Below are 27,255 nucleotides of genomic sequence, written 5' to 3'. Positions count from 1 at the left end.
CATGCCCAGACGGAGATCATCGACCAGGGCGACCATGGCAGTCTCAACTCCATAGCCCACCCGGAAGCCAGTTTGAAATGGGTCTAGAAAATCTGTTTCATCCAAGACTGATTGAAGTTGAAAGGCAACTGCCCTCTCGATCACCTTCCCCAAAAAAGGCAGCAGGGAAACAGGCCGCTAATTACTTCGAATCAGGGGGTCTAGGGAGGGCTTTTTTAACAGCGGTTTTACAATGGCCAATTTCAAGCTGGATGGAAAACGCCCTTCCCTAAAAGATGAATTAATTATGCGGCGCAACATAACAGTTACAACTGACCCCCCTGAGCTGCTAGCCAAGAGGGACAGGGATCGAGAGAGCACGTTGTCTTCCTAACACTTCGAAGGATCTTGTCCACTTCCTTGGTACTCAAAGGCTCAAAATGATCCAGTACAATCGAGTCCACAGAGGCTCTGGGGACCTCTACTCTGGATCCTGAAGAAATACTGGTGTCGAGATCAGCCCTTATCCGAGAGGTTTTATCTGCGAAGAAGTTGTTAAACTCGTCACAGCAGGCCTTGGATGGTTCCAAAATAGAGTTCAAGGAGGAGGGCAACTGGGTAAGCTCCCTCACTACCCTGAACAGCTCTGCCGGACGCAACTCCGCGGACGCAATACGTGCAGCATAGAACGAATTCTTAGCTGCACTTATTGCCACTCCGTAGGCCTCCAAATGAGAGTCCAGGAGTGCCTTGTCGGCTAAGTGCTGGTGTCTTCGCCAGTCACGCTCTAGTCGTCGCAGAACCCGCTCCCTTTCCCTGAGGTCTTCCGTATACCAGGGCTGTTTTTTGGAAGCAGGCCTGAGAGGACGCTTGGGAGCGATACTGTGTATAGCCCTGGAGAGATCGGTATCCCAGATGTTAGTCAGGGCATCAACAGAATCGCCGTCAGTTCCAACCATATGCCCCTCTAGGGCTTCTTGGAACCTTTTGGGTTCCATCAGCCTTCGAGGGTGGACCATCCTAATAGGTCCGCCACCCCCGGGAGGGATCTGGGTAGATGCCTTGAATTTAACCTCGACCGGGAAATGGTCCGTCCATGACAAGGCGGAGATATTTGTTACCTCTGCCCACGGACTCTCCATGTCCGTACAAAAGACCATATCAAGCGTATTACCAGCAGAATGCATAGGACCTGAGACCAGTTGAGACAGGCCCATGGCAGTCATGATAGCCATGAACTCCCGAGCCGCTCCAGTTGGACTATGACTGGCCTCGAAGGGGATGTTGAGGTCCCCCAGGACAAGAAGCCTAGGGGACTCCAACACCAGCTCCGAGACCAGCTGTGTTACATTGTATTGCAATGTAACTGAATCTTTTAAAATTCTACCCACCCACACGCCCCCAGCCACCCTGTGTTATATATCTGAACAAACAGACCTTCACTTCTACCTAGATTAAATTCCTGGAAGGTTAGCTGTATTTTGTCTGTAGCAATAACAACAGTCTTCTGAAAATAAATAAGAAAATTATTATGGCATAAGTGTTCATGGTCTGAAATCCATAGTTCATTAGTTTATTTAAATGAGTAAACTGGAACAGAAGATTACAGTCTTTGTTTATTTTGAGTGTATCTTTAATAACTTACATTAAACAATAATAGCATATCAGTATTCTGGTTGTAGCTGACTGCATCTTGCTTTGTATTTTGTGAATTTCTGTGGAACTGTCTGAGGAATTGCATCAGTAATTTTCTGAAAGAGAATGGTACAAATTTTTCTGAATGTTGCACTGATATACATCCTATTCTTGGCTGATTCTAGGAGATACTCTATTTCATCATAAATATATGAAACAGGATTGTGATTGATCAAAGATCAGGTACATTGGCTGTGTTAGGAAACAATTCACATTTCTAGGACCAGACCTTGAGGCATTATTTTAGAATTGATTTGTTCGTATTACTTTTTAGAGTATGAAAGCAGGATTAGTTTTATTACTGTTTACTCACAAGTAATATAATACACTACTTGTTAATAGTGCTTTATTAACACACTTTAATTAATTTTTAATGCACTTAATGCATAAATAGCCCCCAGTCTCCCTCAAATTATCCTCCTAAAGTGTTTTAGAAGTAATGAGTTAGCATTGTTCACTACAGATTTTAAAAAAATAATGTTGCTACTAGTTATTACATTACAGTACTTTTAAAAGTAACAGTGTTACTGTTTGTTAAAACAAAACAAACCATGAAACAGGACATACTATTTTAAGTTGTTGTTGTGTGCCTTCAAGTAATTTCCAACATATGGCAAGTCTAAGGTGAACCTGTCATGGGGTTTTCTTAGCAAGTTTCTTCAGGAGGGGATTGCCATTGCCATCTCTGTGGCTAAGAAAATGTTACCTGCCCAAGATCACCCAGTGGGTTTACATGGCCTTCTCTAGAGTCACAGTCAAACCACTACACTACACTGGTTCTCACTGTTTTAAGCAGGGTCTTCTAATACTAAAATTGATGAGTTCTGCATCAAACTGTTATATTTGTCCATATCAGGGGTAGACGAAGTACGTCCCTCGGGGTTGATGTGGCCCCTAAAGACAAGTCCTTGACTCTTTCAAACTCCCCGATGGCCTTTTTCTAGCACACAAAAAAACATGTATTGCCTCTCCTAGAAGCAGCAATTCACATTTTAAATGGATTGCATGGCCCCACTCCACTTTTGAATTTCAAAAACACAATTTTTCAAAACAAGGTCTTCTGATCACATTTTTTGCACCTTTTTTTTTTGCATGACAAGCAGAAAATCGATCCCTAGACCTGTTACAGTTGTCCAACTACAGTCTGCATTATTCAGTTTTAAGATAAGGTTTTAGTTTTTCAAAGTTTGAATGAGTTCTCAGGGGAGGGGATGAGACTTAGACATGTTCCCTGACATTTTAAAAGCTTTGTACTTGTGTTACTATTTTGGCTGACTCTCAGTACATGTTCCCTTATGAAAGCATTAATTCCAGGGTTTAAGCCATATGGTACAGCTTAATATCTAAATAAGAGATGCAGGGTTCAACTTATCTCTCAGCATATGCTTAAAGACAGTATGTACATCTAAGCATATCTGTGAACATATGTTTAGAGATAGAATTTATCTTTAAGCTTATCTCAGGCAGTTATGTTCCTGCTCCCCCACTTGGAAGTTCCCCCCACAACCATTGTTAAAAAAATACTTCTCAATGGGAAGAACATGGTACACAACAGATACCTAAAGACACTCAAATGTGCCTCCGCTGTGCAGAAAGGGATTTTAAAAATCCAGCCAACTCAGTTATTAGTTGCCATTACCAGGAGAGACTGTTACTCTCACAGTACAAATACCATTTTAGATGCTCATAAATAGGTAGAGATGGAAGTCTTTTATTCCATAGATTTGAAGGGGAAGGGTCTTGCAGAGGCTGAAACAAATCTATATAACACACACACCCATAATGTACCGTCTGTACATCCAGTGCGGTAAAACTTTGCCTTGATGAAAATTGCTTCTAGTTTATATCTTTGCTAAATGGGTCTCCTTATCTGCTAATTATAGATCAAATACAAAATAGTCTCCCTTTTTAGTTGTAAACTACTTTTTAAAATGTATCTTGTCTTGAATTGCAAACAAAACAGAATATCTGGTATCAGATGGTGGCCAGAGATTTTGCAGAACATTACACCGAATTGTAATGTAAACCCATTTCACACATGCCATAGAGCCATCAACAGGTTTGCAATACCAGAATGATGTTGGACTGCTATTGTAACAATTCACTTATGTAATATTATTACTGTGATTCATAGATTGCCAAGATTATAATAATAATAATAATAATAACTTTATTACAGCCATTTGGCCAGCACAGATTGCCAAGATTAGCAAGAACCACTGATGTAAACATTTGTAAAGAGACAGACAGTCTTTTTCAGTATAGAAGGCAGGAAAGGAAAATTGGGAAATGTAGTCTTTCAGCGTTTTTAAGATTCATTTATTTTGTTATGAGCTTTGTGGATTACCTTCCACTTCCTCAGATGCACTGATGGAGTACAGTATTCAGCTCTTAGGTTTGATGTGGAAATGGAATCAGATTGGAAGAATTTTTAATACTGTTCAGTTTTATCAGCCTTCATATTTTCTTTTTAATAGATTTGTTTAAAATTAGTTTAATTGCATTATATGAACAGTTTAATTGCCACTTTAAAAATAACATTTTAAGTTTTACTTTAATTTTTTGTATATGCTTTTATCTATCTATGTTTATTTTAAATTATTTTATAAGCTACCGAAGTACCAATTTTGCAGAAAAGATGGCACATAAATGAATGAATCATGGTCACTATCATCATCAAAGTGAAATGGGAATCAGAAAAGGTATATTGTCAAACTGGTCATTACTCTTAAAAGAACAACAATTCTGGTATCCATAGGTATCTGGTATCTGTATCCATCCATACAGATTTGCTACTATTAACATTAGTTAATTCGGCCATAGAGGGAGAGATGCAGGCCTAGCTCCATTGGGCCTTGCCCTAGGGATGCCATAACCCGGCTGCGCCCGTGATTGTAATGGTTTTGGGGGTACTGGCACGGTCCGGTTCACTCTAAATCCCGGGTTTGGGCCCCGGCCGGCAGCCATCACGCCTAAAGGGAACACACGTCCCCTTGAGGCTGGCCGGCCAATGGCAGAGCAGCTGGGGTGGAGCTGTTTCCAGCCCCACTCTGCCATTGGACAGCCTCAAGGAGGAGGTGGACCCTTGGAGGAGGAGGAGTGAGACTCTGGGCCAGCCAGGGGGAGGGGAAAGCGCCCTACTTGCTAATTAGCTTACTTGCTGTTCACCGCTATGATCTTTGGAATAGCGGTATATAAATAAAACAAATTATTATTATTTCTTAGTGCATGGCGAGGAGGAGGAGGAGGAGGGGGAAACAGGAGGAGGAGGAGGAGGAGGTGGGTGCCCATTTTCAAAGGTTATTCCTCCCCAAGTGCACTTTCTGTGTACAGTAGAGTCTCGGTGAAGAAGCATGGGACGTTGGATCGGGGACAAAAGTCCCTTGCCTTGCCTCGCCTTGCCTCTTCCCTCCCTCCTTCCCTCCCTAGTTCCCTACTTACCTTCCCTGCTTGGGTCAGGCTTCTCCTCGGCGGCTGTGTTTTCTGCAGGCTCCCTTTGGCCTGAGGAAAATGAAGCTGCCGAGGAGAGGCCTGGGGCTGTCCTCCGCAGCCGCCGAGTCCTCGCCTTCCCTGTTCCCTTCCCTTCCCTTGAAAGGGCTCCAAAAAGAGCCCTTTGAAGGAAAGGGAAGGTCTGGTAAGAGCAGGACCGGGCTAGTGCCCAGGTCTCTCCTCTCCTTTCCTGCCTCCCTTCCCTTCCCTTCAAAGAGCTCTTTGGAGGAAAGGGGAGGTCCGGGAAGAGGAGAGTGGCCTTGGAGGACAGGCCTGGGCCGAGCACACAAGCCCCTCAGAGGAGCCTGCGTCCTCGGTCTAGGCTTGTCCTCCTCCATTTTGATCACACCTAAGAAACATGCATTTATATTAACATTTTAAAAAAATCATCAAATTTTTTCATGTGTCCTCCATTTTAAAAAAGTGTCCTACATTTGAAAATGTTGTCCTACATTTGTCCCGGTTTGGAGGTCCTGACTTATGGCAACCCTACCTTGCCCGCACCAAGAAGAAGAGCGCTCATTCCAGGCCATGTGCCTTGGTCCAGGCCTCAGAGGGAGAGAAGAACTGCTGATCCCCTTCCCCACCACCATTCCCTTCTCCTTTTGTGTCGTGTCTTTATAGATTGTAAGCCTGAGGGCAGGGAACCGTCTAATTAAAAATAATAATAATTGTAAGCTGCTCTGAGAGCCTTTAGGGCTGAAGGGCAGGGTATAAATACAGTAAATAAATAAATAAATAAATAAATAAATAGTTCATCTTAGATGTATGAAACCAATATATTCTGCTTTCAGGCAACTTGGTTCTTTTGAAGGCAGAGACTTATCTTGAAGATCATTTTATTAAACACACTACTGTAATAAAAACCAACTGATTTAGTGTGCTAAAAAGCCATTATTTCTGTTCAAACCTAGTGTAATTTGTGAAGGTATCCTGGTTCGCTTGCCTCCCTTTCTAGTCTTGCACATCCTTTGTTCTACTGACGTTGGGGTCAAGGACTGAGTACCCTGAGATTGTTTGGATACTGGTTTTGGAGTGTTACCATTTTTAGATTTCTGTCCATTCATTCTCGCAGAATGCACAGGGCCATAGTTGTCAAGGAGATCATATATCATTTTGGAAGATGAGCAAGTAAATGCACCCCAATGTGGCATTATTAGGGTCTGTAATTGCATCACCAGAGTAGATACGGAAGCAAAGTTGGCACCTGGCAAGAAGAGTCTCGTCTTTGTCTGTATAGCCAATTGTAGATAGGTGTTCGTTTAAATTTGGGGGGCTGTCTGTAAGCAAGTATAAGCCCGTGAGGAGGTAGTATCACTGTCCAGAATGAGCTGTTCCTTTTTGGTGACACATTTCTAAGAAATTCTATTGAATAATAGATGCAACAGGAATAGAATTAATGGAAGGGAAAAATCCTATCTCCCATCCCCATCTATCAGGAGGGCTACCATATAATGGCAGGATGGCCCTAACAATAGCAACAGCATTTCCATTTCCATACTGCTTATCAGTGAACCAAACACTCTCTAAATGGTTTACAAACTGTAAACCAATTGCCCCCAACAAGCTGGGTACCCATTTTACCAACCTATGAAAGGATGGAAGGCTGAGTCAATCTTGGAGCCCTGGGATTGAATTCACAACCCTGTGGCCGCAGTACCAGCAGTAACCACCGTGCCACCACGTAAAACCACACACATTCCACTGGAACACTGCCTCTGCCCTGAAGAAGAAAACAAAGTCATTACTAAAAGCAGGGACTTCGATGTGTTCACCTAAATAGCCAGATGAATGAAACCTCCTTAAACAAGAGCAGCTACAGCATAATTCCTCTTGTTTCATACAACTGGAAGGAGGGGACAAAGGCTGCATCCATACTACAGAAATAATCCAGATTGAGACCTCTTTAATGCCATGGTTCAGTGCTATGGAACTCAGGGAATTGTAGTTGGTTGTGACACCAGGGCCCTCTGGCAAAGAAGGCTAAATGTCTAACAAAACGACAGTTCCCAGAAAGCCACAGCACTGAGCCACAATTGTTTCTGCAGTGCGGAGGAAACCTTTGTGAACTATTGCCACTCGACAATATCTCTGAACTAGATTAATCAATGGTTTATCTCAAGGTGAGGTTGATTCGTATGGTCTTAGCTCTCTAAAGCAGAAATTTGCAGAAGGTAAACATAACAGTTTCTGGGACTTTGTTAAGTATACCACCATCTACTTCTTTTAAAAGTTGCCTTTAATTCAGTTCTCACTCTGGAGCTGCAGGGATCATCTACCAGATTTGGTGTAATTCTCCACTTCATAAGTCTAATACGTGTACCAAAGGTATTGGGAACAAGCAACATAGTCTGTCTCTGCCCAAAACTTTATGTGTGAGAAGCAGAAAAAAAAAGAAAAAGAAGGATTCAGGAGAATTTACAGGGTTAGTCCTTGTAAAGACACACCCAACTAAAGGTGGTGGCAGGTTTGGGTGTGCAATGCCGGTACCCTGGTGAGATCAAACTCTTCTACCCAAAAAAGGCTCTGAAGCTGAATGTAAAGTTCAAAAGGGGGGAAATTTAATTTAAAGGACAAAATAAAGAGTTTTCTCCTCCCCAGCTCTAAACAAAAGGTACTTTACAGTTTCAGCAATCTTCCGGATGTCATCTTTCTGGGTCTGATGTTGGTTTGCTCTCCTCATTCAATGGAGCTGGTGCAGGGTCTTTCAGCTCCTGAATTCCTTTATTCACTTGCTGTTGGTAACTAAAATGGCTAACTTGGTAACTAAAATGGCTACACTTGGTAACTAAAATGGCTACACTTGGTAACTAAAATGGCTAACGTGTAAGAAATGCCCTTTCCGGCTGTCTGGGCCTGTTTGCCACCAAAAGGACAGCTCTCTGCCTGGTCACAGCAAAGACTGCTCCAAAACTAAAAGCTTCCAGCTACAACAGAGCATGCTGGGGAAGAGCAAACCAAACGTGGAAATAATGCAGGGGAATCCTACAGCTCCTCCCACAACTAATACAAAGAACCTTTCTACACTAAACATACTATGGCCTGAACCAATGTGAGAGAAAATGCAGCGGGAGATTCAATCAGTCCTGGCAGGACATCACAGTCCTAAAGAAGTGAGATGGTAAAACAGAAAACTTCTGGAGACAACTCAGTCTTACACCACCTTACCAACAAAGATATAGGTGAAAGTCAGAGATAACTAACGGGAACTAATAAGCCGAATGTGGATGATAGGGAAGATGTTTTTGAATATTTGTCTAAGTTCCCTCACCACATCTGTAAATTTTGCCTCAGTACTAAAATCAGAAGTTAATTGATTTGAACGACTGCTGACTGTTCCTGTGAATGAAATCAAACTACCCTTTCACAGCTTTAGCTCAAATAATTATTATATATTTTTGTTTTTTTGTTTTAATTTCTGTCCTAATGTTTTAATTAGATTTTCAGATAATGTAGGAATCATACTCTCTGATGTGTTAAATAATGAGAGATGCTCACTAACTGGAATGAAAAATGTGAATTAATTCATAAAACAGTGTGACAAAATTGCATGTACATCTTAACAGTTTGAGAAACAGGTTTGGTGTGTATGCTAACCAGCTTGACAGGAAGGTTATTTTTAAGTTTTTGTACAATGCTAGTCAACACCTCTCTTTTAACATGAAGTAATTTGGAACAGCAATTTTCACTTGCACATTAAAAATGCAGATCTGTTGTCTCGCTTCTCCTTTCATGTGTGGGTGAAAGAGACATCACCTATCAGAAACTACATTAGAAGATGTGAAAGGTGAGCTATAAAGAGATCTTAAAATTGCCTTGTGGAGCTTTTTACTTTGTGCCACATACAAAGCTCTTTAAAATAACTTGATGCCTTTATTTCATTCTAGTAGGAACCGAAAGCTCTGATCTTTGTACCTTTGCTGAAATAACACTGAAATGGTCATGTCAAAACACATCTTGTTGAGTAAAACTCAACAAGATGTGTTTTGACATGACCATTTTAGTGTTATTTCAGCAAAGGTACAAAGATCAGGTACAAAGATCTGGGAAGTCAAGCATATATTTATTTAATATATATATTTAAATGTATAGGCTGTTTTTCTGTTCGTGGTGTCTCAAAGACTTGGACAACCATATTCAGTGGGAAACATGTTTTAAGACTGGTTGCAAGAGCTGCATCTTTATAAAATGTAAACGGAAGTAGTTTTCATATCAAAGACCAGAATAGATATTCAAAGTGAATGGAGCCCTTTTGAAAAAGTAACTAATCACTTCTCCCATTAAATTCCATTTCACTGCTCACTTTTTAAATGAAATCTTTAGTTTAACTCAGGGGTGGAAGTTGTATGCCTCTCCACATGTTGATTGTCTCAACATTTTTCATCACTGGTTATGCTAACTAGGGCTGCTGGGAACTGCTGTTCAGCAACATCTGAATGGCCACAATATACCCATTCATGGTCTAACCCATTAATCTTTACCTCAGCTACAATAACATTATATTAATTGTATTTGCTTCCCTCATCCTTACCTTTGTTTTTAACCCATGTCAAAATTTAGATGGTTAGCTCCTCATAGAAAAAAAAAACCTGAACAAACATTTTAAGACAGCCAGTAAAATACCATGCATATTGATATATTATGTTAATCATGATAAGCTCAGGTTGGCATGGTTTGCAGAGGAAAAAGGAATGTGTACTCCCAACCATTTCTGGAGCTGTTCATACCAGGGTTTGATTATCAGTGGTGCAACGGGAGCAAATGTTTTATGGCCCTCAGTGTCTAGGAATCCCAAGCTGTAGATGGTCACTCACACACACACACACACACACACACACTTTTTGTGTGGTGTTGCTGTTAAGACAGAAATGGTCCTGGGAAGAGGAAATCTTCAGCTCCCTCTCCTGCTGCCTTCCCCAAGGATTGGTACCATGTACTTTCCTGCCCAGTCCAATTTTCTGGCTGCAAAGCAAGTGAAGAAGTGAGTGACATGGTGGGGAAAGTGTGCCAAAAATCACCTTCTTTTGAGTCCAGAGCAATAGCAAGAACATTTCTATGTTGCTTATCAGTAAACTCAGCACTCTCTAGGCAGTTTACAATCTGTAAGTCAATTTGCCCCCAAAAGCTGGGTACTCATTTTACCAACCTATGAAATGACGGAAGGCTGGGTCAACCTTGGAGCCCTGTTCTAGGATCAAACTCACAATCTTGTGGCTGCAGTACCTGCATTTAACCACTACACCACCAAGTCTCCTTTAAAGGACTGGTTGTGACTCCATGGCACTTTTTCCATGGCTAGGTCTGATCGCTGTTGTTAACTGCCCTTCGAGTTGATCCCAACTCATGCTGACCCTGTGGATGAGACATCTCCAAGACTCCCTGTCCTCCACTGCTCTGCTTAGGTTATGTATTTATACCCTTGACCTCCCTAATAGAGTCCATCCATCTAGCATGTAGCCTTCCTCTCTTTCTACATCCCTCCACTTTTCCTAGCATTGTTGTCTTTTCCATTGAGTCATTCCTTCTCATGATGTGACCAAAGTACGACAACCTCAACTTTATCATCTTGGCTTCCAGAGAAATTTCATACTTGATCTGTTTTAGAACCCATTTGTTTGTCTTTTTGGCCATCCATGGTATCCTCAGCACTCTTCTCCAGCACCGCATCTCAAATAAATTGATATTCTTCCTGTCTGCTTTTTTAACTGTCCAGCTCTCGCATCCATGCATGGTAATAGGGAATACAATGGCTTGTATGATTCTAACTTTTGTGCTCAGTTGTAACTATGGTGCACGCACTGGTAACCTCACGACTTGACTTCTGCAATGCTCTTTACATAGGGCTACCCTTGTACCTAGTCCAGAAACTTCAACTAATTCAAAATATGGCAGCCAGAATGGTCACTGGAAGATCTAGAGGTGACCATATTACAGCTGTACAAAAGTCTCTTCATTGGCTGCCTATTAATTTCCGGGCACAGTACAAGGTGTTGGTCATAACCTTTAAAGCCCTTCATGGCTTGGATCCAGCTTACCTATGGGATCACCTTCTCCCATATAATCCACCCTGAACATTGAGGCCCTCTAGTAAAAACACTGCAGCCTGCCAAAACTAGGCTGGCTGCAGTTATTTCTTCTTGGTCTTGAATTATGTTCTTTTAATTGTCATATAGCATCCTGGGCCTTGGTTTGAACTTCCCTTTGATTTTTGATTTTGAAGTCTGACCTACCACATCAGAAAGCCAGCACTCCAACAGCCAAGATTACACACAACTAAGAGCCAACATGGTGTTGTGGTTTGACTGTTGAACTACAACTCTGGAGACCACGATTCTATTCCCTGCTTGGCCATGAAAGGCACTGGATGATCTTGAGCAAGTCACACTCTCTCAGCCTCAAGGGAAGGCAATGGCAAACTTCCTCTGAACAAATCTTGCCAAGAAAATCCCATGACAGGGTCGTCATATATTAGGAATTACTTGAAGGCACACAACATAAACAACAAACGAAGAGGATCCTGTTTTGGGGATTGCTTCAGGACTCCAACCACCTTTCATCTGACCTTGCGCATATCTATAAAAGACTCTCGGCCCTCACATTTGATTATGGCTATTTGTTGACAAAACATGAAAGTGTACATTTCCATGTGCATTCATACATGTGCTAAACAAAGTATAGCTACTATCAGTAAAAAAAAAAAAGAATGAGTGGGAGCTGAATAATTAATGTCAAAAATCATCATCTGCTCCCATTTTCTGTAGTGAACTCTTAACTAGAGTATGTTAACTATCATGAGACTTTATATAGATGGTTATATGTAGGTAGGTCTGTGTGTGTTGTTTGCTTTCAAGTCATCTCTGACTTATGGTGATTCTAAGGTGAAACTATTACAAGGTTTTATTGACAAGTTCCTCCGGAGGGGGTTTGCCATTGCCATCTTCTGAGACTGAGAATGTGTGACTTGCCGAGGGTCACCCAGTGGGGTTCCATGGCTCAGCCAGGATTCAAATCCTAGTCTTCCAGAGTCATAGCCCAACCCTCAAACTACGACACCACACTGGCTCTCTGTATCTGTAGATGTGTTGTTGTGTGCCTTCAAGTCTTGTTTGAGTTATGGGGACCCTAAGGCGAACCTATCATGAGGTTTTCTTGCAAATTTCTTCAAATGGGGTTTGTCATTGCCATCCTGAGGCTGAGAGAGTGTGACTTGCCCAAGATGACCCAGTTGATTTCCATGGCTGAGCCAAGACTGGTTTCCCCAGTCCAATGCTCAGACCATTACACCATGTCATACAGGAGGGTATGTGTAGGTTTGTTGTTGTGTGTATTCAAGTAGGCAATAGGTTATAAAAAGGAAGAGTTGAATAAGGTCCAAAACATACTGCAGAAATAATCCAGTTTGTGACCACTTTAACTGCCCTGGTTCAGTGCTTAGGAATCCTGGGAACTCTAGTTTATTGTGTCACCAGAGCTCTCTGGCAGAGAAGGCTAAGTGTTTCACAAAACTAAAGTTCCCAGAATTCCCTAGCACTGAACCAGGGCAGTTAAAGCAGTCTCAAAGTGGATTATATATATATAAAACACAGCTGCAGTGTGTTTTGTACTTATGAGACGAAAGTGTTCCACCTTTAAGGAGCACGTATCTGAGATAATTAAACTGGGTTAAATGATCTTGACCAGAGAAGCTGAGAGCAAACAAGAAGAGGCAGTTTTGCCATGAGAGTGTAAGGAGTTTGCCTCAGGCAGCTTTGAAAGGCCTGAGTCATGGGTGCAATACAGCGAGACGTCTGGTGTCCTAAGGTTAATTGTTGTGTAAGGAATGCTGTTTGGATCTTTTTCTCTTGCAGGCAGTTTTTATTCAGCCAACAGATAGTGGCAGTGAAATGGGTCAAGTGAATCCATAATCAAAATAATTAAAATTACCCTGGCAAAGAGTGAGGTGTCCCTCTCTCCTCTGCAGGCCATTTTGCACATTGCCTGAGTTTTGTGTTAAAAGATGCGCAGTATTTGTTACATCACGCCGGCCATGCAGTACTTTCGACAAGACGCCGTGGCTAACCCCAGCTTATTATTGCGCTTGATTTGGATCTGCACCCATGTGTGCAAAACATCCCAGAGAGGAGAGCTAGAAGAGACTTTTTGGAGCACTGAAAGCAGAGTATAAGCGACAACAGAGGTGTGGTTATGGCATAGCATGGTGTAGTGGTTTGAGTATTGGATTATGACCCTGGAGACCAGGGTGCGAATCCCGGCTGGGCCTTATAAACACATCCATTGGGTGGGCTTGGGCAAGTCACACTCTCTCAGCCTCAGGGGATGGCAATGGCAAAACCTCTCTGAAGAAAGTTGCCAATAAAACCCAAGGATAGGGTTGCCACAAGTCGGAAATGACTTATGAAGGCACACAACAAATATAGTACATAGATCCTATATATTATAGGATAATATAGTTTTGTTGTTGTTGTTGTGTGCCTTCAAGTCATTTCTGACCCCTTATCATGGGGTTTTCTCTGTCTGTCTGTTTCTCTCTCTCTAAGGAAAGAGAAATATTACCTCACACAACTCCCTCAAAAACACTCACAGAAATACATATTTATATTATAATATACAATCACTCTTCTTAGGCTAAAAAAAAAGGAAGACATTTAGGAACTCCCCATGGACAGGAAAAAGCTGGAAAAATGGAGGACTATCTTCGTCTGTCTGTCTCTCTCTCTCTGAGGAGAAACAACTTCAGACACAACTCCCTAAAAGACAGACCCATCCTCCTTAGTCAGGCTCAGAAATGGAGGACGTGGTCGGGGAAAAGGAGGACTACCTCCTCTCTCTCTCTGAGGAGGCACCATATCTCACACGTCCCTCAAAAACACTCACAGAAATACAAAATATTTATTTTATAATATACATTCGCCCATCTTCGGCTAAAAAAAAGAGGAATACATTTGGGAACTCCTCCTGGAGAGGAGGCTGGGGAAAATTGGAGGACTATCCGTCTGGCTCTGAGGAGAAATATTGCCTCAGACACAATTCCCTCGAAAACACTCATATATAATATGCATGTAGCATAATATATATTATATTACATACTCATATATAATATATATAGTATATGATATTATATACTCATTTATAACATATTATTTAATATAATATATTATACAATGACATGTTTATATTATACATTCACCCATCTTGGGCTTGAAAAAAAAGAAACGGGGGAGGACATTTGGGAACTCCTCTGATAGATTCAGTCTATAGGATATATATATATAGTCCTCCATTTTTCCAGCCTGCTCTCTAGGGACCTTTAGAGAAGAGGATGGGAAAATGGAGGGCCTCCTTCGTCCCTCTCTGAGGAGAGAGAACCATTAACTCAGAAGAACGCCCTAGAGCCAGAGACTAAGAGCCAAGCGGTGGGCGTGGCCAGACGGTGGTGGGCGGGGCTTGGCGGAGGGGGAAGAAGAAGAAGCAGCAGCACTAGTCTAGAAGAGGAAGCGCGCTCCCGGCGGGTTCGTGCCCGCGCGCCGCCGCCCGCCGTCTCCTCCTCCGTCGCGGTGGTTTTCCCCCCGCCGCCGCCATGACTGTCTCCGCAGTGACGTCACGGGTAGGCGGCGCGTCGTCAGCGGCTGCTGGTGCTCGGCGTCTGGGGACAGAGAGAGAGAGAGAGAGCCAGGTCTGTGTGTGTCTGCGAAGGCGGTAAGGAGAGGGAAAGGAGGGAGGGGAGGCTAAAATGGGACCCTCTCAGAAGCAGAGGCCAAAAAGAAGGGGGGGTTATATTGAGGGAATCTGTGGGGGGGGAAGGGTTGAGCCCAGGGTTGGAGGGGAGGGGAGGGGAGGGGGTCTCCTGCGTGTGTTGTGTGTGTTGTGTATTGGGGGGGTCCTCCGTGGAAAGGAGGAAGGGAAGGTCTTTCTGGGTGGAAAGGTCGAGGGCTTTTTCTTTTGAGGGATTGTTACTTTGTGTGTGTGTTTAAAGGGGGGGAGGAGGCGTTGCTACTTCGTGAGTGTGTCTGTTTTGTGTGTGGGAGGAAGGTCTGTCTGGGTGGAAGGGCGAGGGATTGTTGAGGAATTGTTACTTTGTGTGTGTGTGTGTGTTTTGGGGAAAGGTCTGAATGGAAGCGGGAGGGGGGCTGAGGAATTGTTCCTGTGTGAGTGTTGTGTGTGTGTGTGTTGGGGGGGGTGAAAGACTTGTCTATGGAGAAGGATTGGGGTAAGGAATTGCTACTTTGTGTGTTTTGTGTGTGTGTTTAAAGGGGGGGTTCAGTGGAAAGGGGGGAGGAAGGCTTGTCTGGGTTTTTTGAGGGATTATTACTTTGTGTGTGTTTTTTGGGGGGAGGTCTGGGGGGAAGCAGGAGGGGGGCTGAGGAGTTGCGTGTTTAGGGGGGGTGAAAGGTCTGCCTGGGGAGAAGGCTGGGGTGAGGAATTGCTGCTGTGTGTGTGTGTGTGTGTGTGTCCATTGATGGGGCCCAGTGGAAAGGGGGCAGGAAAGCCTGTCTGGGTGGAAGGTTGAAGGTTTTTTAAGGAATTGTTACTTTGTGTGTGGGGTTTTTTTGGGGGGGAAGAAAGGTTTGGGTGGAAGCAGGGGTTCAGGAATTTTCCGTGTGTGTTGTATGTGTGTGTGTTGTGTGTGTTTTGGGGACTGAAAGGTCTGTCTGGGGAAAAGGAGGGGGTGAGGAATTGCTACTTCGTGTGTGTTTTGTGTGTGTGTTTAAAGGGGGGGGCTCAGTGGTAAGGGAAGGTCTGTCTGGGTGGAAGGTTGAGAGGGTTTTTGTGTGTGTGGAATTGTTATTTGGTGTGTGTGTGTGTGTGTGTGTGTGTGTATTCAGGGGGGACTCAGTGGAAAGAGAGGGAGAAAGGCCTGTCTGGGCAGAGGCATGAGGGGCTGAGGATTGTGGCTTCGTGTGTGTGTTTTGGGGGAGAGAAAGGTCACTGGGTGGAAGCTTCAGGGAGGGAGGAATTGCGTGTGTGTGTTGTGTGTTGTGTGTTTTGGAGCAGGGAAGCTCTGTCTGGGTGGAAGCTTGAGGGTTTTTTTTAGGAATTGTCACTTGCTGTGTGTTCTGTGTGTGTATTTGTGTCTGTGTGTTTTAAGGGGGGCCTCAGTGGGAAAAGGAAGGGGATGTCTGGGTGGAGGCAGGAAGGGGGAGGAATTGTTACTTCGTGTGTGTGTCTTTTGGGGGGTTAGAAAGGTCTGGGTGGGAAAAGGAGGGTAAGGATTTATTTTGTCTGTGTTTTAGGGGTGTGTGTGTGTGTGTCCTTGGGAGAGACTCAGTCAAAGGGGGAGGGAAGGTCTGTCTGGGTGAGAGCCTGAGGGAGGGGTGCGGAATTGTTCGTGTGTGTTTGGGTGTGTAGATTTGGACGGGGGCTCAGTCGAAAGGGATAGACATGTCTGTCTGGAAGGAATCGTTTGCGTGCGCATTGTGTGTGTGTGTGTGTGTCTTGAGGGGAGAAAGGTCTGCCTGGGTAGAAACCTCAGGGAGGAGTGAGAATTATTGTGTGTGTGTGTTGTGGGGGAGAGAATGAGTGGAAGCTTCAGGGAGGGACGTTTGAGGAATTGTTACTTATCTGTGTGTGTGTGTGTGTGTAGGGGAGCCCCAGTGGAAAGGGATGGAGAAAGAGGACCGTCTGGGTGAACACTGGGGTGTGTTGAGGAACTATTAGTTTTGTGTATTTTGTGTGTGTGTGTGTGTGTTTGGGGGGGCTCAGTCCAAAGGGAGGTGAGAAGGTCTGTCTGGATGGGGGGCTTGGGGGTGGTGAGGAATTACTACTTGGGGGGTGTGTGTGTGTGTGTGTGTGTGATGTGTTTTAGGGGGCTGAGTCCAAAGGGGGTGCAGCCTGCCTGGGTGAAAGCCTCAGGGAAGGGTGAGGAATTGTTACTGTGTGTGTGTAAGTATTTTAGGGAGCCCGATCCAAAGAGGGGGGGATGAGGAAGGTCTGTCTGGGTGGAAGCATGAAGGAAGGAACTGTTACTTCCTGTGTGTGTGTGTGTTTTGTGTGTGGGTTGTGAGTGAAAATGGATCCTTGGAATGGGGTCGAGGTGGAGGGGAGGGAGAATGCAAGGGAGGGAAGCAGCAGAGGATTTCCTTCAGAGCAATCAATGAATATGCATCAAGAGGGGAGGGCGCTCCTACTTGATACCTTTGACAGAAAGGGAGAGATGGAGGGGGGTGCCCTTGATTGGAAGGGAGTCTCCCTGCCTTGGCAGGGCCTGGCCTTTCCTCCTCTGTCTGCCTGTCTGTCTCCTTCTTTCCTTCCTTCCTTCCTTCCTTCCTTCCTTCCTCTCTCTCCCTCCCATGTCTGCCTCTGCTAGACTTAACCTTCCTCACCTCCCTGCGGGGGAAGGAGGAGCGTCTGCAGAGCTCAGCAGGTTAGTCTCCTACGCGGTGGAGGGAAGGGAAGGGAAGGGAAGGGATTGGAATCCGGAGCAGAGGACGCTGTTGCTGCTGACCCCAGGAGTGTCCTCTTTTTTCAGGACATACCCTCCATCCCAGCCTTCTGTCCAGGAGGAATGCCACAGTCTCCTCCTCCATTTTGAGCATGACTAAGAATTTTTATGAGTTCATGTTTTCTGCTGCCTTTCTCCCTGAAATGGACCCCAAGGCTGCTCACAAAATAAAAACACATCAAAACATCAAATAAAAACAATATAGAATTACTTTAAAAACTACAGCACCCGCCCCATATAACAAGCGCCCCATGGAAAAGCCCATCCCTTGAATATATATTAAAAGCCTGCCTGAACAAAACTATTTTCCTGGCCTTCTGAGGGAAGCCAGAATGGCCCCTTCCTTGTTAAGACCTTCCTGTTCAGATGAGCATTTAAAACAGAATGTTTTTAAAGAATGGATTGGAGTGTTACAATGTTTTAAAGTGTTGTAAACATTTTTTCAATCTTTTAAAACTGTATTTTATAATATAATATGCAATTTGTGTTAATGTTGTAGTAATTTAAATTCTATTTTAATTTACTATTTTTGTATGTTTTAAATTGTTCTGGTTTTTTAATATTGTAAGCTGCCCTGAGTCCCAGTTTTGGGAAAAGGGCGGAATAATAATAATAATAACAATTTCTGCTTGCCATGGAAGGCAAGCACGGAGGGGGCCGTCCTAGTTTCCTGTGGAAGGTCATTTCAGAGGGTGAGAGTAGCCACGGGGAAGGCTCACTCTTGTGTCCTGAGGATGGTGAGAGCGAGAGAAAGCCTTCCCTTGAAGATATTAGGGCTCTAGCAGGTTCATATGAAGCATGGATTTATATTTATAGGGGTGTTTTTAGCTTTGATTTTGTTGCGGTGCCTTGACCTCCTTGGCAATTAGGACATATGGTCACCCTAGGGCTTTGTTTCCCAAAAAGCAAAGTGAGAATGCCCATCACCCAGTTATCGTTGTTGTTGTTGTCAGCTGCCTTTGAGTTGACCCTGACTCATGGGGGTCCTGTGGGTGAGACATCTCCAAGACCACCCGTTCTCCACTGCTTTGCTTAGTTTCCTGCAAACTCATGCCTGTGGCCTCCCTGACTGTCCATCTGGTGTGGGATCTTCCTCTCTTTCTGCTGCCCTCTACCTTTCCTAGCATCTGAAGGAGACACACAACAACAATTTATAAAATTAGCTGAAACTATTAACACATACACCCCAAAATTACACAAATGTATATCCAGTGTTCTGTTACGCTCTTCACTTAGAATTCAGAGACATAGATTTGTTAGTCTGGAGATTCAGTTTGCAAACAGGGTGACCATGTGTCCTAATTTCAAAAGAGGACAAGCCACCACAGAATATAGGACATTTGAGAAAAACACTCCAAAATCAAAGCTAAAAACAATAACAGAAACAGAAAATCATGCTTGTTGGTCCTGCTCAAAATGGAGGACATTCCTCCTGGACAGAAGGCTGAAATGTCGGACATGTCTGGGATAAGGAGGATCCCAGACATGCCCGACATCTCGGTATGCAAAGGGATTTTTTAGCACCTTACTGAAAGAAAGGAGCTGCTGGCATGAGCTTTCATAGACTTCAGCCTACTTCTTCCAAATGCATCTGAGGAAGTATACTGAAGTCTATGAAAGCTCATGCTGCCAACTCTTTCTTTCAGTTTTCTCAAAGGTGCTGCACGATCCTTTTGTGTACTGATTTTCCAAGCGAACACATCTATATCTTTGAATGTTTCCTAGCTTTATTGTCTTTTCTAATGAATTATGCCTTCTTGTGATGTGGCCAAAGTATGACAGCCTCAATTTGGTCATCTTGGCCTGCAAGGAAATTTCTGGCTTTATCTGCTCAAGGTCCCAGTAGCCCCTGCCAGAAGGTACAGCAGAGAGGGAGCTACCGGCATCTGTCAGGAATGATTTGGGGCTTGAGTGCATTTTATTCTTTTAACAACTACTGTGTTTTAATATTTTTTCAATTTAATTCTATTTTAATGTTCATTTTGTATGTCTTTAATTGTTTCTATTTTAAAAACTATAATCCATTTTGAGTTCCAACTTTGAGGGGGAATGTGGGTAATAAATAATATAATAATAATAACAGCAGCAGCAGCCAGCATGCAGTCAAAGCAGATTCCCATTAATTGGGGCCCTCTTTTAAAGCACACTGGTTGTGTTAATTCAGAGACATAGCCATATTAGTCTGGACTTGTTGTTTGTTGTTAACTGCCCTCCAGTCAACTTTGACTCATGCCAACTCTGTGCATGAGACATATCCAAGACATCTTGTCCTCAACCTCTCTGCTCAGGTTGCCTGAAATGTCTAGCCTAACTAGTCTGGACTATCAGTATGCAAAGGGATTTTGTATCACCTTTGAGACTATGTGAAAGAAGTTGTAGAATGAGCTTTTGTAGACTTGGTCTGCTTCCTCAGATGCAAGATGGCTGTGTTCGTGTTTTGTTCTCAGGTTTATGGAAGTGTGTTTGTGTGGGGAGGTTTTAGACTGATTAATCCTGCAAGGCAGTGACTTTCACACTGTTTAGTTTCAGGGAACAGTTTGCACATGGATTTATCTTAATAGAAACCTCTGCTCTTTTGCCCTGGTGTGCTTGTTACAGACCAGGCTGGATGTGCTCAAGGTTCACAGAGTGTTGGGATGCACATTTTTTTCCTCTGTGCTAAGCTCAGAAAAGTGTACCCTAACAGTATACCTCCTGTGACTGGGCTGTATGGAGGGGAATGAAGATAGTGAGCTCTTAGAGAAGCTTATCTGCCATCTTCTAATTGAAAATCCCTTTTATGTTTCAGGATTTCTTGAAATACAGTTTTTGAATAGGTGCTTTAAGAGAACATGGGCTGAGAGGGAGGCAATTATACTGTCATAAGAAACCCTAGATTAGTAATTTGTATATAGGTGTGCATATATTTCATTGTGCAGGATGTATAAGATAATTACTGTAAAGTGCAGTTTGAGGCAGAGTCTTGTGAGACATTTTTGTATTGTATTGGTTGTGCACCAAGGAAATTTGAGTAAGTCATAGTAAGGGGAACAGCTTTTTATGAAGAATTAATTCTGGTGATTTTTAACACCATTGGGAGGAGAATAAGGTCATAATTCTGGGAAGTGGGAAGGAGAATACATTGAATTCATAAAAGGTTTAGTAATGGGAGATAAAGTTAATTTTTCTGAAACCAGTTGGAATTGTGGGGAGAGCTTTTAGTGCTAAGGATGCTTTTCTTCCCCAGAAACGTGCTTGATATTGGTGGAAACCTAGGAAGGAATAGTAAAGGCTAAATGTATTGTTCAAATTTTTAGATTGCTTGGATGCGAAGCAATTACTGTTGTTGTGTGCCTTCAATTCATTTCCAGCTTATGGCAAACCTAAAGTGAACCTGCACAGGATTTTCTGGGGTTGAGAGTGTGCTCACTCAAGGTCACCCAATGTGTTTCCATGGCTGACCAGGGAATTGAACCCTTGTCTCTCAGTCCAATGCTTAAATCACTACATTATGCTCTTTATTCTTCTCCTAGTGTTGGTGTGGGAAGAGGCTTTTCATAACTAGAATTTCATCTATGTTTTCATTGCTCACAAGAGACAGAAGTTGATAAAATGTCAAATGAATGTGGTTGGAATGCAAGGATCCTGTTTGAATATTGCTAGTTTTGAAGGGGCATACATATTTTAAAGGCATCAGATCCCATCTGATCTTGGAAGCTAAGAAGGGTCAGCTCTGGTTAGCACTTAGATGGGAGACTGCCAATGACTACCAGGTACTATAGGCTGTATTTCAGAGGAAGGAACTGACAAAGCCATCTCTAAGTATTCCTTGCCTAAGAAAACCCTATGAAATTAATGGGGTTTACAGGCAACTTGGAAAGTTTTGGAGTACTAAAAGGTCCTTTTGATTTCCTCAAATCTCTCTTCTGTTCTAATGGCAGAATTTATCAGAAATGAAGAGTAGGTTTGTCTTCTTTACTCTAGTACATTCTAAGCGTATATCCTCTATTTATAAATCCACAATTTATTTGCCAATAATGGATGCTTATGTCCATCAGTCATGTTATTTTAAAGCAGATTTATTGGGCTCTAAAATGGTAATATAGAAAAGCCTAGGAGTGTGTGATGCAAGTTATGTATGTGATGTGTGGAACCACTAAGATTGTGGATTTGAGAAAAACTAAGTAGTGGTGTTTTTGAACTGTATGAAAGCAGAAAAAAGAGGACATGGTGTGTGGAATAACATTGAGCAACAGGCTTGCTTCACACATATTTTTTCCTCACATTCAAATTAGGATATAGGCTGATGATTGTTTCATTAACATAGGTGTTTGTGGAGAGAAGCACAACTAAGCACCACATTCCTGATCCACTTGCATTCTCCTCAGTGCTTAGGTAGTCTCAAAAACTATATTTCATGCCAGTCAAACATTTCATAATGGTAACTGAATAAAAGGGTGGGGTAGAAAATAATCACTAAGAGAACCAGCGTGGCGTAGTGGTCTGAGTGTTAGACTACAACTCTGGAGACGAGGTTTTGATACCTGCTCAGCAATGAAACCCACTTGGGCAAGTAAACCTTTAAACAAATCTTTCCAAGAAAACTCCATGGTAGGTTCACCTTAGGGTTGTCATAAGTCAGGAACAACGTGAAGGTACACAGCACAGAGAGAAAATAATCATGTAGATGCCTGAATTTTTAAACATGCACAGGTGGATAGATGAAATATGGGAAACAGAGAGAAATATAAATCAGAATAATAGAATTGTAGAGTGAGAAGAGACCACAAGGGCCACCTAGTCCAATCCCTGCCATGCTGGAATACATAATCAAAGCATCCCCAACAGATTGCCTTCCAGCTTCTGTTTAAAAACCTCCAAAGAAGGAGACTCCACCACACTCCCAAGGGAGCATGTTCCATTGTTGAACAGCTCTTAGCATCAGGAAGTTCTTCCTAATGTTGAGGTTGAATCTCTTGTTCTGTAGTTTTGAATGCAACACTCCATGTCCTAGTCTCTGTAGCAGCAGAAAACAAGGTTGCTTCATCTTGACATTCCTTCAAACATTTAAACATGGCTATCATATCATGAGCAGGGATCAACTTCTGCATGTTAGACATACCCAGCTCCCTAAGCTGCTCCTCATCGGGCATGATTTCCAGACCTTTCAACATTTTGATCTCCTTCCTCTGGACACGCTCCAGCTTGTCCACATCCTTCTTGATTTGTAGTGACCAGAAGTAGACACAATATTCCAGGTGAGGCCTGACCAAAGCAGAATAGAGTGGTACTATTACTTCCCTCTGTCTAGACACTATATTTCTATTGATGCAGCCTAGAATTGCATTGGCTTCCTTAGCTGCTGCCCCACACTGCTGACTCAGGTTCAGCCTGTGGTCCACTACCACCACTAAGTAATAATACCACTCTATTGTGCTTTAGTCAGTATAAGTATTTCACTCCACCCATGGGCTAATCCTAGATCAGGTGAGTGCATGGTTAGAAGGGGAAAATAGAATAAGGGAAGCAGTTTAAAAGATTTGCGTAGATCCAGTCATGGTTCTTACATTGTGAATAATTTGGCCCTAAGAAAAAATGGGCAAAGGCAGTATTCTTATTAGGCTGTTTCTGACTGATACTGTCTACAAATGACATCTAAGTATTTTTTCCACGAGAAAACCTTTGTCATGCACATGTGTATTGTTACTGAACAAAAGACTTCAGTCCTTTTGTGTGCTGTATATTTTAATTTGGGGGTAAATATGGAAATATAATTCTTTAGAAAATATAAAGCTAATATGAAGCTATTGATATCAGTATATTTCTGACTGAGAAATGTTTGTTTTTCTTTCCTGATTCAGATTCTGTGAAAGGATGGATGGAGACGTGAATTACTAGCCCAAGAAGTTAATTTTGCTGATGACTGGGATCTTATATTCACTATTAAATATTGTGTTTGGAACAATGGAATTCACAGTGTTCATACTTATGCATATAAGTACAGCAAGCACAGTGGGATCAGTTTCCAGTTACAGATTTATTGGTGAACAAATATTGATGCTTTCGGAGATGGAAAAATTTGTAGGCCAATAAATACAGATTTTTACCTATGATACTTATAATAGCAGGAATCCATTACAGAAACCTACAGTTCATTTACCATCTAGAAGCATAATTTTGTAATAAGCATGTCTCTGGCAGTGTGCTTTTATTATGTTCAGTTAAAAGAAAAAGTGAGGAACTTGTATGTCTGTAAAAATAGAAATCTTCAGAGTTAGACCTGGTACTAAATTGTATTTTTCTGATGGATTAAATCAATGGATTATTTTTGAGACCTGTGATTCAAAGGTTCAAGCAAAATCTTTTTTGTGTCTGCATTGAGTTGTACATTTTTTTGTCACATTGAAACAGTGTTTTTAAATGACACAAGTTCCTAGGTAATTACTTACCAGCATGGACTATGATACTATGATACTAAATGCAAAGTGTTAAAAATAACAATATAGTTGTTTGCATGTTTATGGCTATGAAAGCAGCCATACACAAAGAACTAGAAATTGAGATTTAAAGAACTGTCTGTGATCAGATTTCAGATTCATATATTTAAAAAAATAGAGTGATGGAAGCTGCAAAGATAAATTTCCCCCTGGGTCACTCAAAGCAAAAAGGGAGCATAATGCAAGAAGATGGCAGCCCTCCAACAAAAAAAGCAATGACAGAAATGCATGTAAAGGATAAAGTACAAACTATGATAAATAAGTTGTCAACAATAAAAAAGGAGCACTTAGATGAATGTGAAGAAAATCTTATGGAAAACAGTGAGGAAGGTGCCAAACCAAATATTGCTGCAGTCTCTGAGCCTTTGAACTTAAACCCTGGTTTGAAACATACACTGGCGCAGTTTCACTTAAGCAGCCAGAGTTCACTGGGTGGACCAGCAGCATTTTCTGCTCGCCATTCTCAAGAAAGCACACCTTCAGTCTTTGTACCTCTTCCATCACCCCAGGTCCTTCCTGGTCCATTACTTGTTCCTTCAGACAGCTCTACAGAATTGACTCAGACTTTACTGGAAGGGGAGTCTATATCTTGCTTTAAAGTTGGAGGAGAAAAAAGGCTTTGTCTGCCTCAAGTCTTGAATTCCGTGCTCCGTGACTTTTCTCTACAGCAAATTAACACAGTGTGTGATGATCTTTATATCTATTGCTCAAGGTGCACTTCTGACCAACTTCACATTTTAAAGGTTTTGGGAATTCTTCCATTTAATGCTCCATCTTGTGGACTGATAACACTGACTGATGCTCAAAGACTATGCAATGCTCTACTGCGCCCTCGCACTTTCCCTCAAAATGGCAGCCTGCTTCATGCTAAAGGTTCGCTGGTCCAACTAAAAGAGACTGGCAGTGCCTTTGAAGTAGAGCATGAATGTTTGGGCAAGTGCCAGGGTTTATTTGCTCCACAATTTTATCTTCAACCAGATTCTCCTTGTATCCAGTGTTCTGAATGCTATGGCATGTTTTCACCCCAAACATTTGTGATGCATTCTCATCGCTCTCCTGACAAGAGGACCTGCCATTGGGGCTTTGAATCAGCCAAGTGGCACTGCTATCTCCATATTAACCAAAAATATCTAGGAACATCAGAAGAGAGAGATTTGCAGCATCTCTTGGAAGAAATGAAAGAAAAATTTAGCATGAAAAGTCAGAAAACATCCCAGTCTAAAGTAAGTTGGTTTATACATGTAAAATATTTGCATACAATTAATGCTACAAATTGCTTTAAAGGCCAGGATCCCATTGAACACTAGTGGGGTGAAAAAACTCCCATCAGCATAGTAACGTGGAACTACCAGGGCTTCTGTTGTGGATTTGGTTATTCCCATTCCAAAGATCCAGTGTTCACTGTACACTTATACCCTTTATGCTTTGTTCAAGCAAAACTTTTTAGCACATGCTGTGCAAGCAGTTTAGCTCACTAGAATGTTGGCCAAAATATTTTAGTACGTGCTTCATATTGTATGTCTGTCCCTTTAAAATCTAGAAAATCTTAAAATGTTAGCAGGAAATCTTACTGCATCACAACAAACCTGGAAAAAAAATAACATCTTGGTGCTGAAAATGCAAAAGTTCTAAGCAAGCAGGTATTCAGTTTTATTTCCTGTTTTAGCCAGTTCATGACCACAAGACATAGTCAATATGTGATGATCAGGCTTTTTTTCTTTTATTTTTTAAAAAGCATACCTATTTGATTTTGTCTCAGATATAATTATATTTAGTTACCTATAATAGCCACTGATTAATCTAAAGCTTCAGCCCTAGCTGTTCTGTCCAAAGTAAGAGGGAAAGTATGGAAAAGCAATGAACAAAAGAGAAAGTGAAGGAGGAAAGGACTCTGTCACAGAATATTTGAACAAAGGTCTTGAGGCACCTCTTAAACACCATGACTGAAGGAGTCATTGAAGTGTCACGTGGGATAGAGTTCCTAAGTATGCCATGGCTAATGAAAAAGAATGGGGATGAAGAATAGGTCTTATTGCTCTTTATTTTAAAAGAAGAATCTAAAGACCAAAGGAGAGAGTAATGAGATACCTTTGATATGTTATGACACTACTTAAAGCATTCATTAAATGGCTGTAATGTTGTTTTACCTGCTGTGCTTAGTATGTTTAGGATTGTAAAAGCACAGGAACGCATCATAGTCTCTGTCTATGGGGACAGAGTATGGGTGGGGGTATAACCTTCAGAGCATTTCCCCTCCATACTACATTTCTCCTGTTTCATTAAACTTCACACAAACTACAGATGTGCAAATATAGAAAGCTGCCTTGCCATGCCTGCTTTGACTGATGACAGCTCCTTGTGATCTTGAGTTATTTTGGAGCATTTATTACCTAATCCCATTTAACCTGGGGATACCAGCGATTGAACTCAGTAGTCCTTCCTGTTAAAATAAGTAAAACCAGCCATATCCTTCTGTTAGTAATCATTGTAGCAATGGCTGATTCAGAAATAATTGAATATTTTAGTAGATGTTAAATAATTTGTTACCTTGTGTACACTAACTGTATAGGTGAGCTTCATGCAGCTCTTTTATCTTCCGCTCTTCATCTTTAACCTGTGTTGGTGCTCATTTCTGGTCCTCTGACATGCTTGCAATGAAACATTAGAATGATGTCATATTCTGTGGTTTTCTTAATGATCAGATAAAACAGATATGATGGTGACAGGGAGTGCATATACCTTACTTTTGTTCATTTTCCTTTCCTGCTAGAAGTTCTTTTGCTGCATTATATGATCTTCTGGAGTTTGCCCTTAAGCACTCTTTTTTTTTTGAGATCATAGAGAGTTGCAGTGGGAAGAAAAGACTTATTCTGGAGAAGAGTTCCTCATCCAGGAATTAGAAATATAAGCCACAGCAAACTGTCTTTTTATTTTCCCCAAAATTTTGCAAATCCTGCCCTAAATAGCCATATGTAACAAGGTTTTTTGTTTTTGATTTAGTGCTGTCTCTCTCTCTCCACCCCTCTGTCCCCTCTGTCTTGGTGCTCCATGTTCTCATTACTACACAACGGTATTTGTGTAATGCAGGATAGTGGAGGTTTGACAGGGCTGGGATCAAATTTTCATTTCCAGTGCCTGCTGTACATTACAGCAAGCATGGAAAATGGGAGGAAAATG

At 42.2% G+C, this 27,255-nt stretch overlaps 1 protein-coding gene across 4 annotated transcripts in view; it reads left to right on the top strand.

The window, feature by feature from the left end:
- The first annotated feature begins 13,288 nt into the window (after window positions 1–13,288).
- SKIL (SKI like proto-oncogene) overlaps window positions 13,289–27,255 on the top strand; it is a 34,700-nt gene continuing 20,733 nt past the window's right edge. For 2 of the 4 annotated variants that reach the window (XM_089508862.1, XM_089508859.1), the window contains exons 1-2: window positions 14,799–14,859; window positions 23,443–25,301. In XM_089508862.1, coding sequence (XP_089364988.1) covers window positions 24,201–25,301 — 1,101 coding nt within the window. In that variant the 5' untranslated portion in view covers window positions 14,799–14,859; window positions 23,443–24,200. Of the gene's footprint in view, window positions 13,340–14,798; window positions 14,860–16,948; window positions 17,525–23,442; window positions 25,302–27,255 lie in introns of those variants that run through there. The other 2 variants (XM_089508860.1, XM_089508861.1) reach the window with 2 other exon arrangements.

Source organism: Sceloporus occidentalis, unplaced genomic scaffold (assembly GCF_023333645.1).
Source record: "Sceloporus occidentalis isolate IW3139 unplaced genomic scaffold, rSceOcc1.0.p SCAF_2, whole genome shotgun sequence".
NCBI lineage: Eukaryota > Metazoa > Chordata > Lepidosauria > Squamata > Phrynosomatidae > Sceloporus > Sceloporus occidentalis.
Note: the sequence above shows the minus strand (reverse complement) of the source record. Positions and strands in the feature narration are given on the sequence as shown.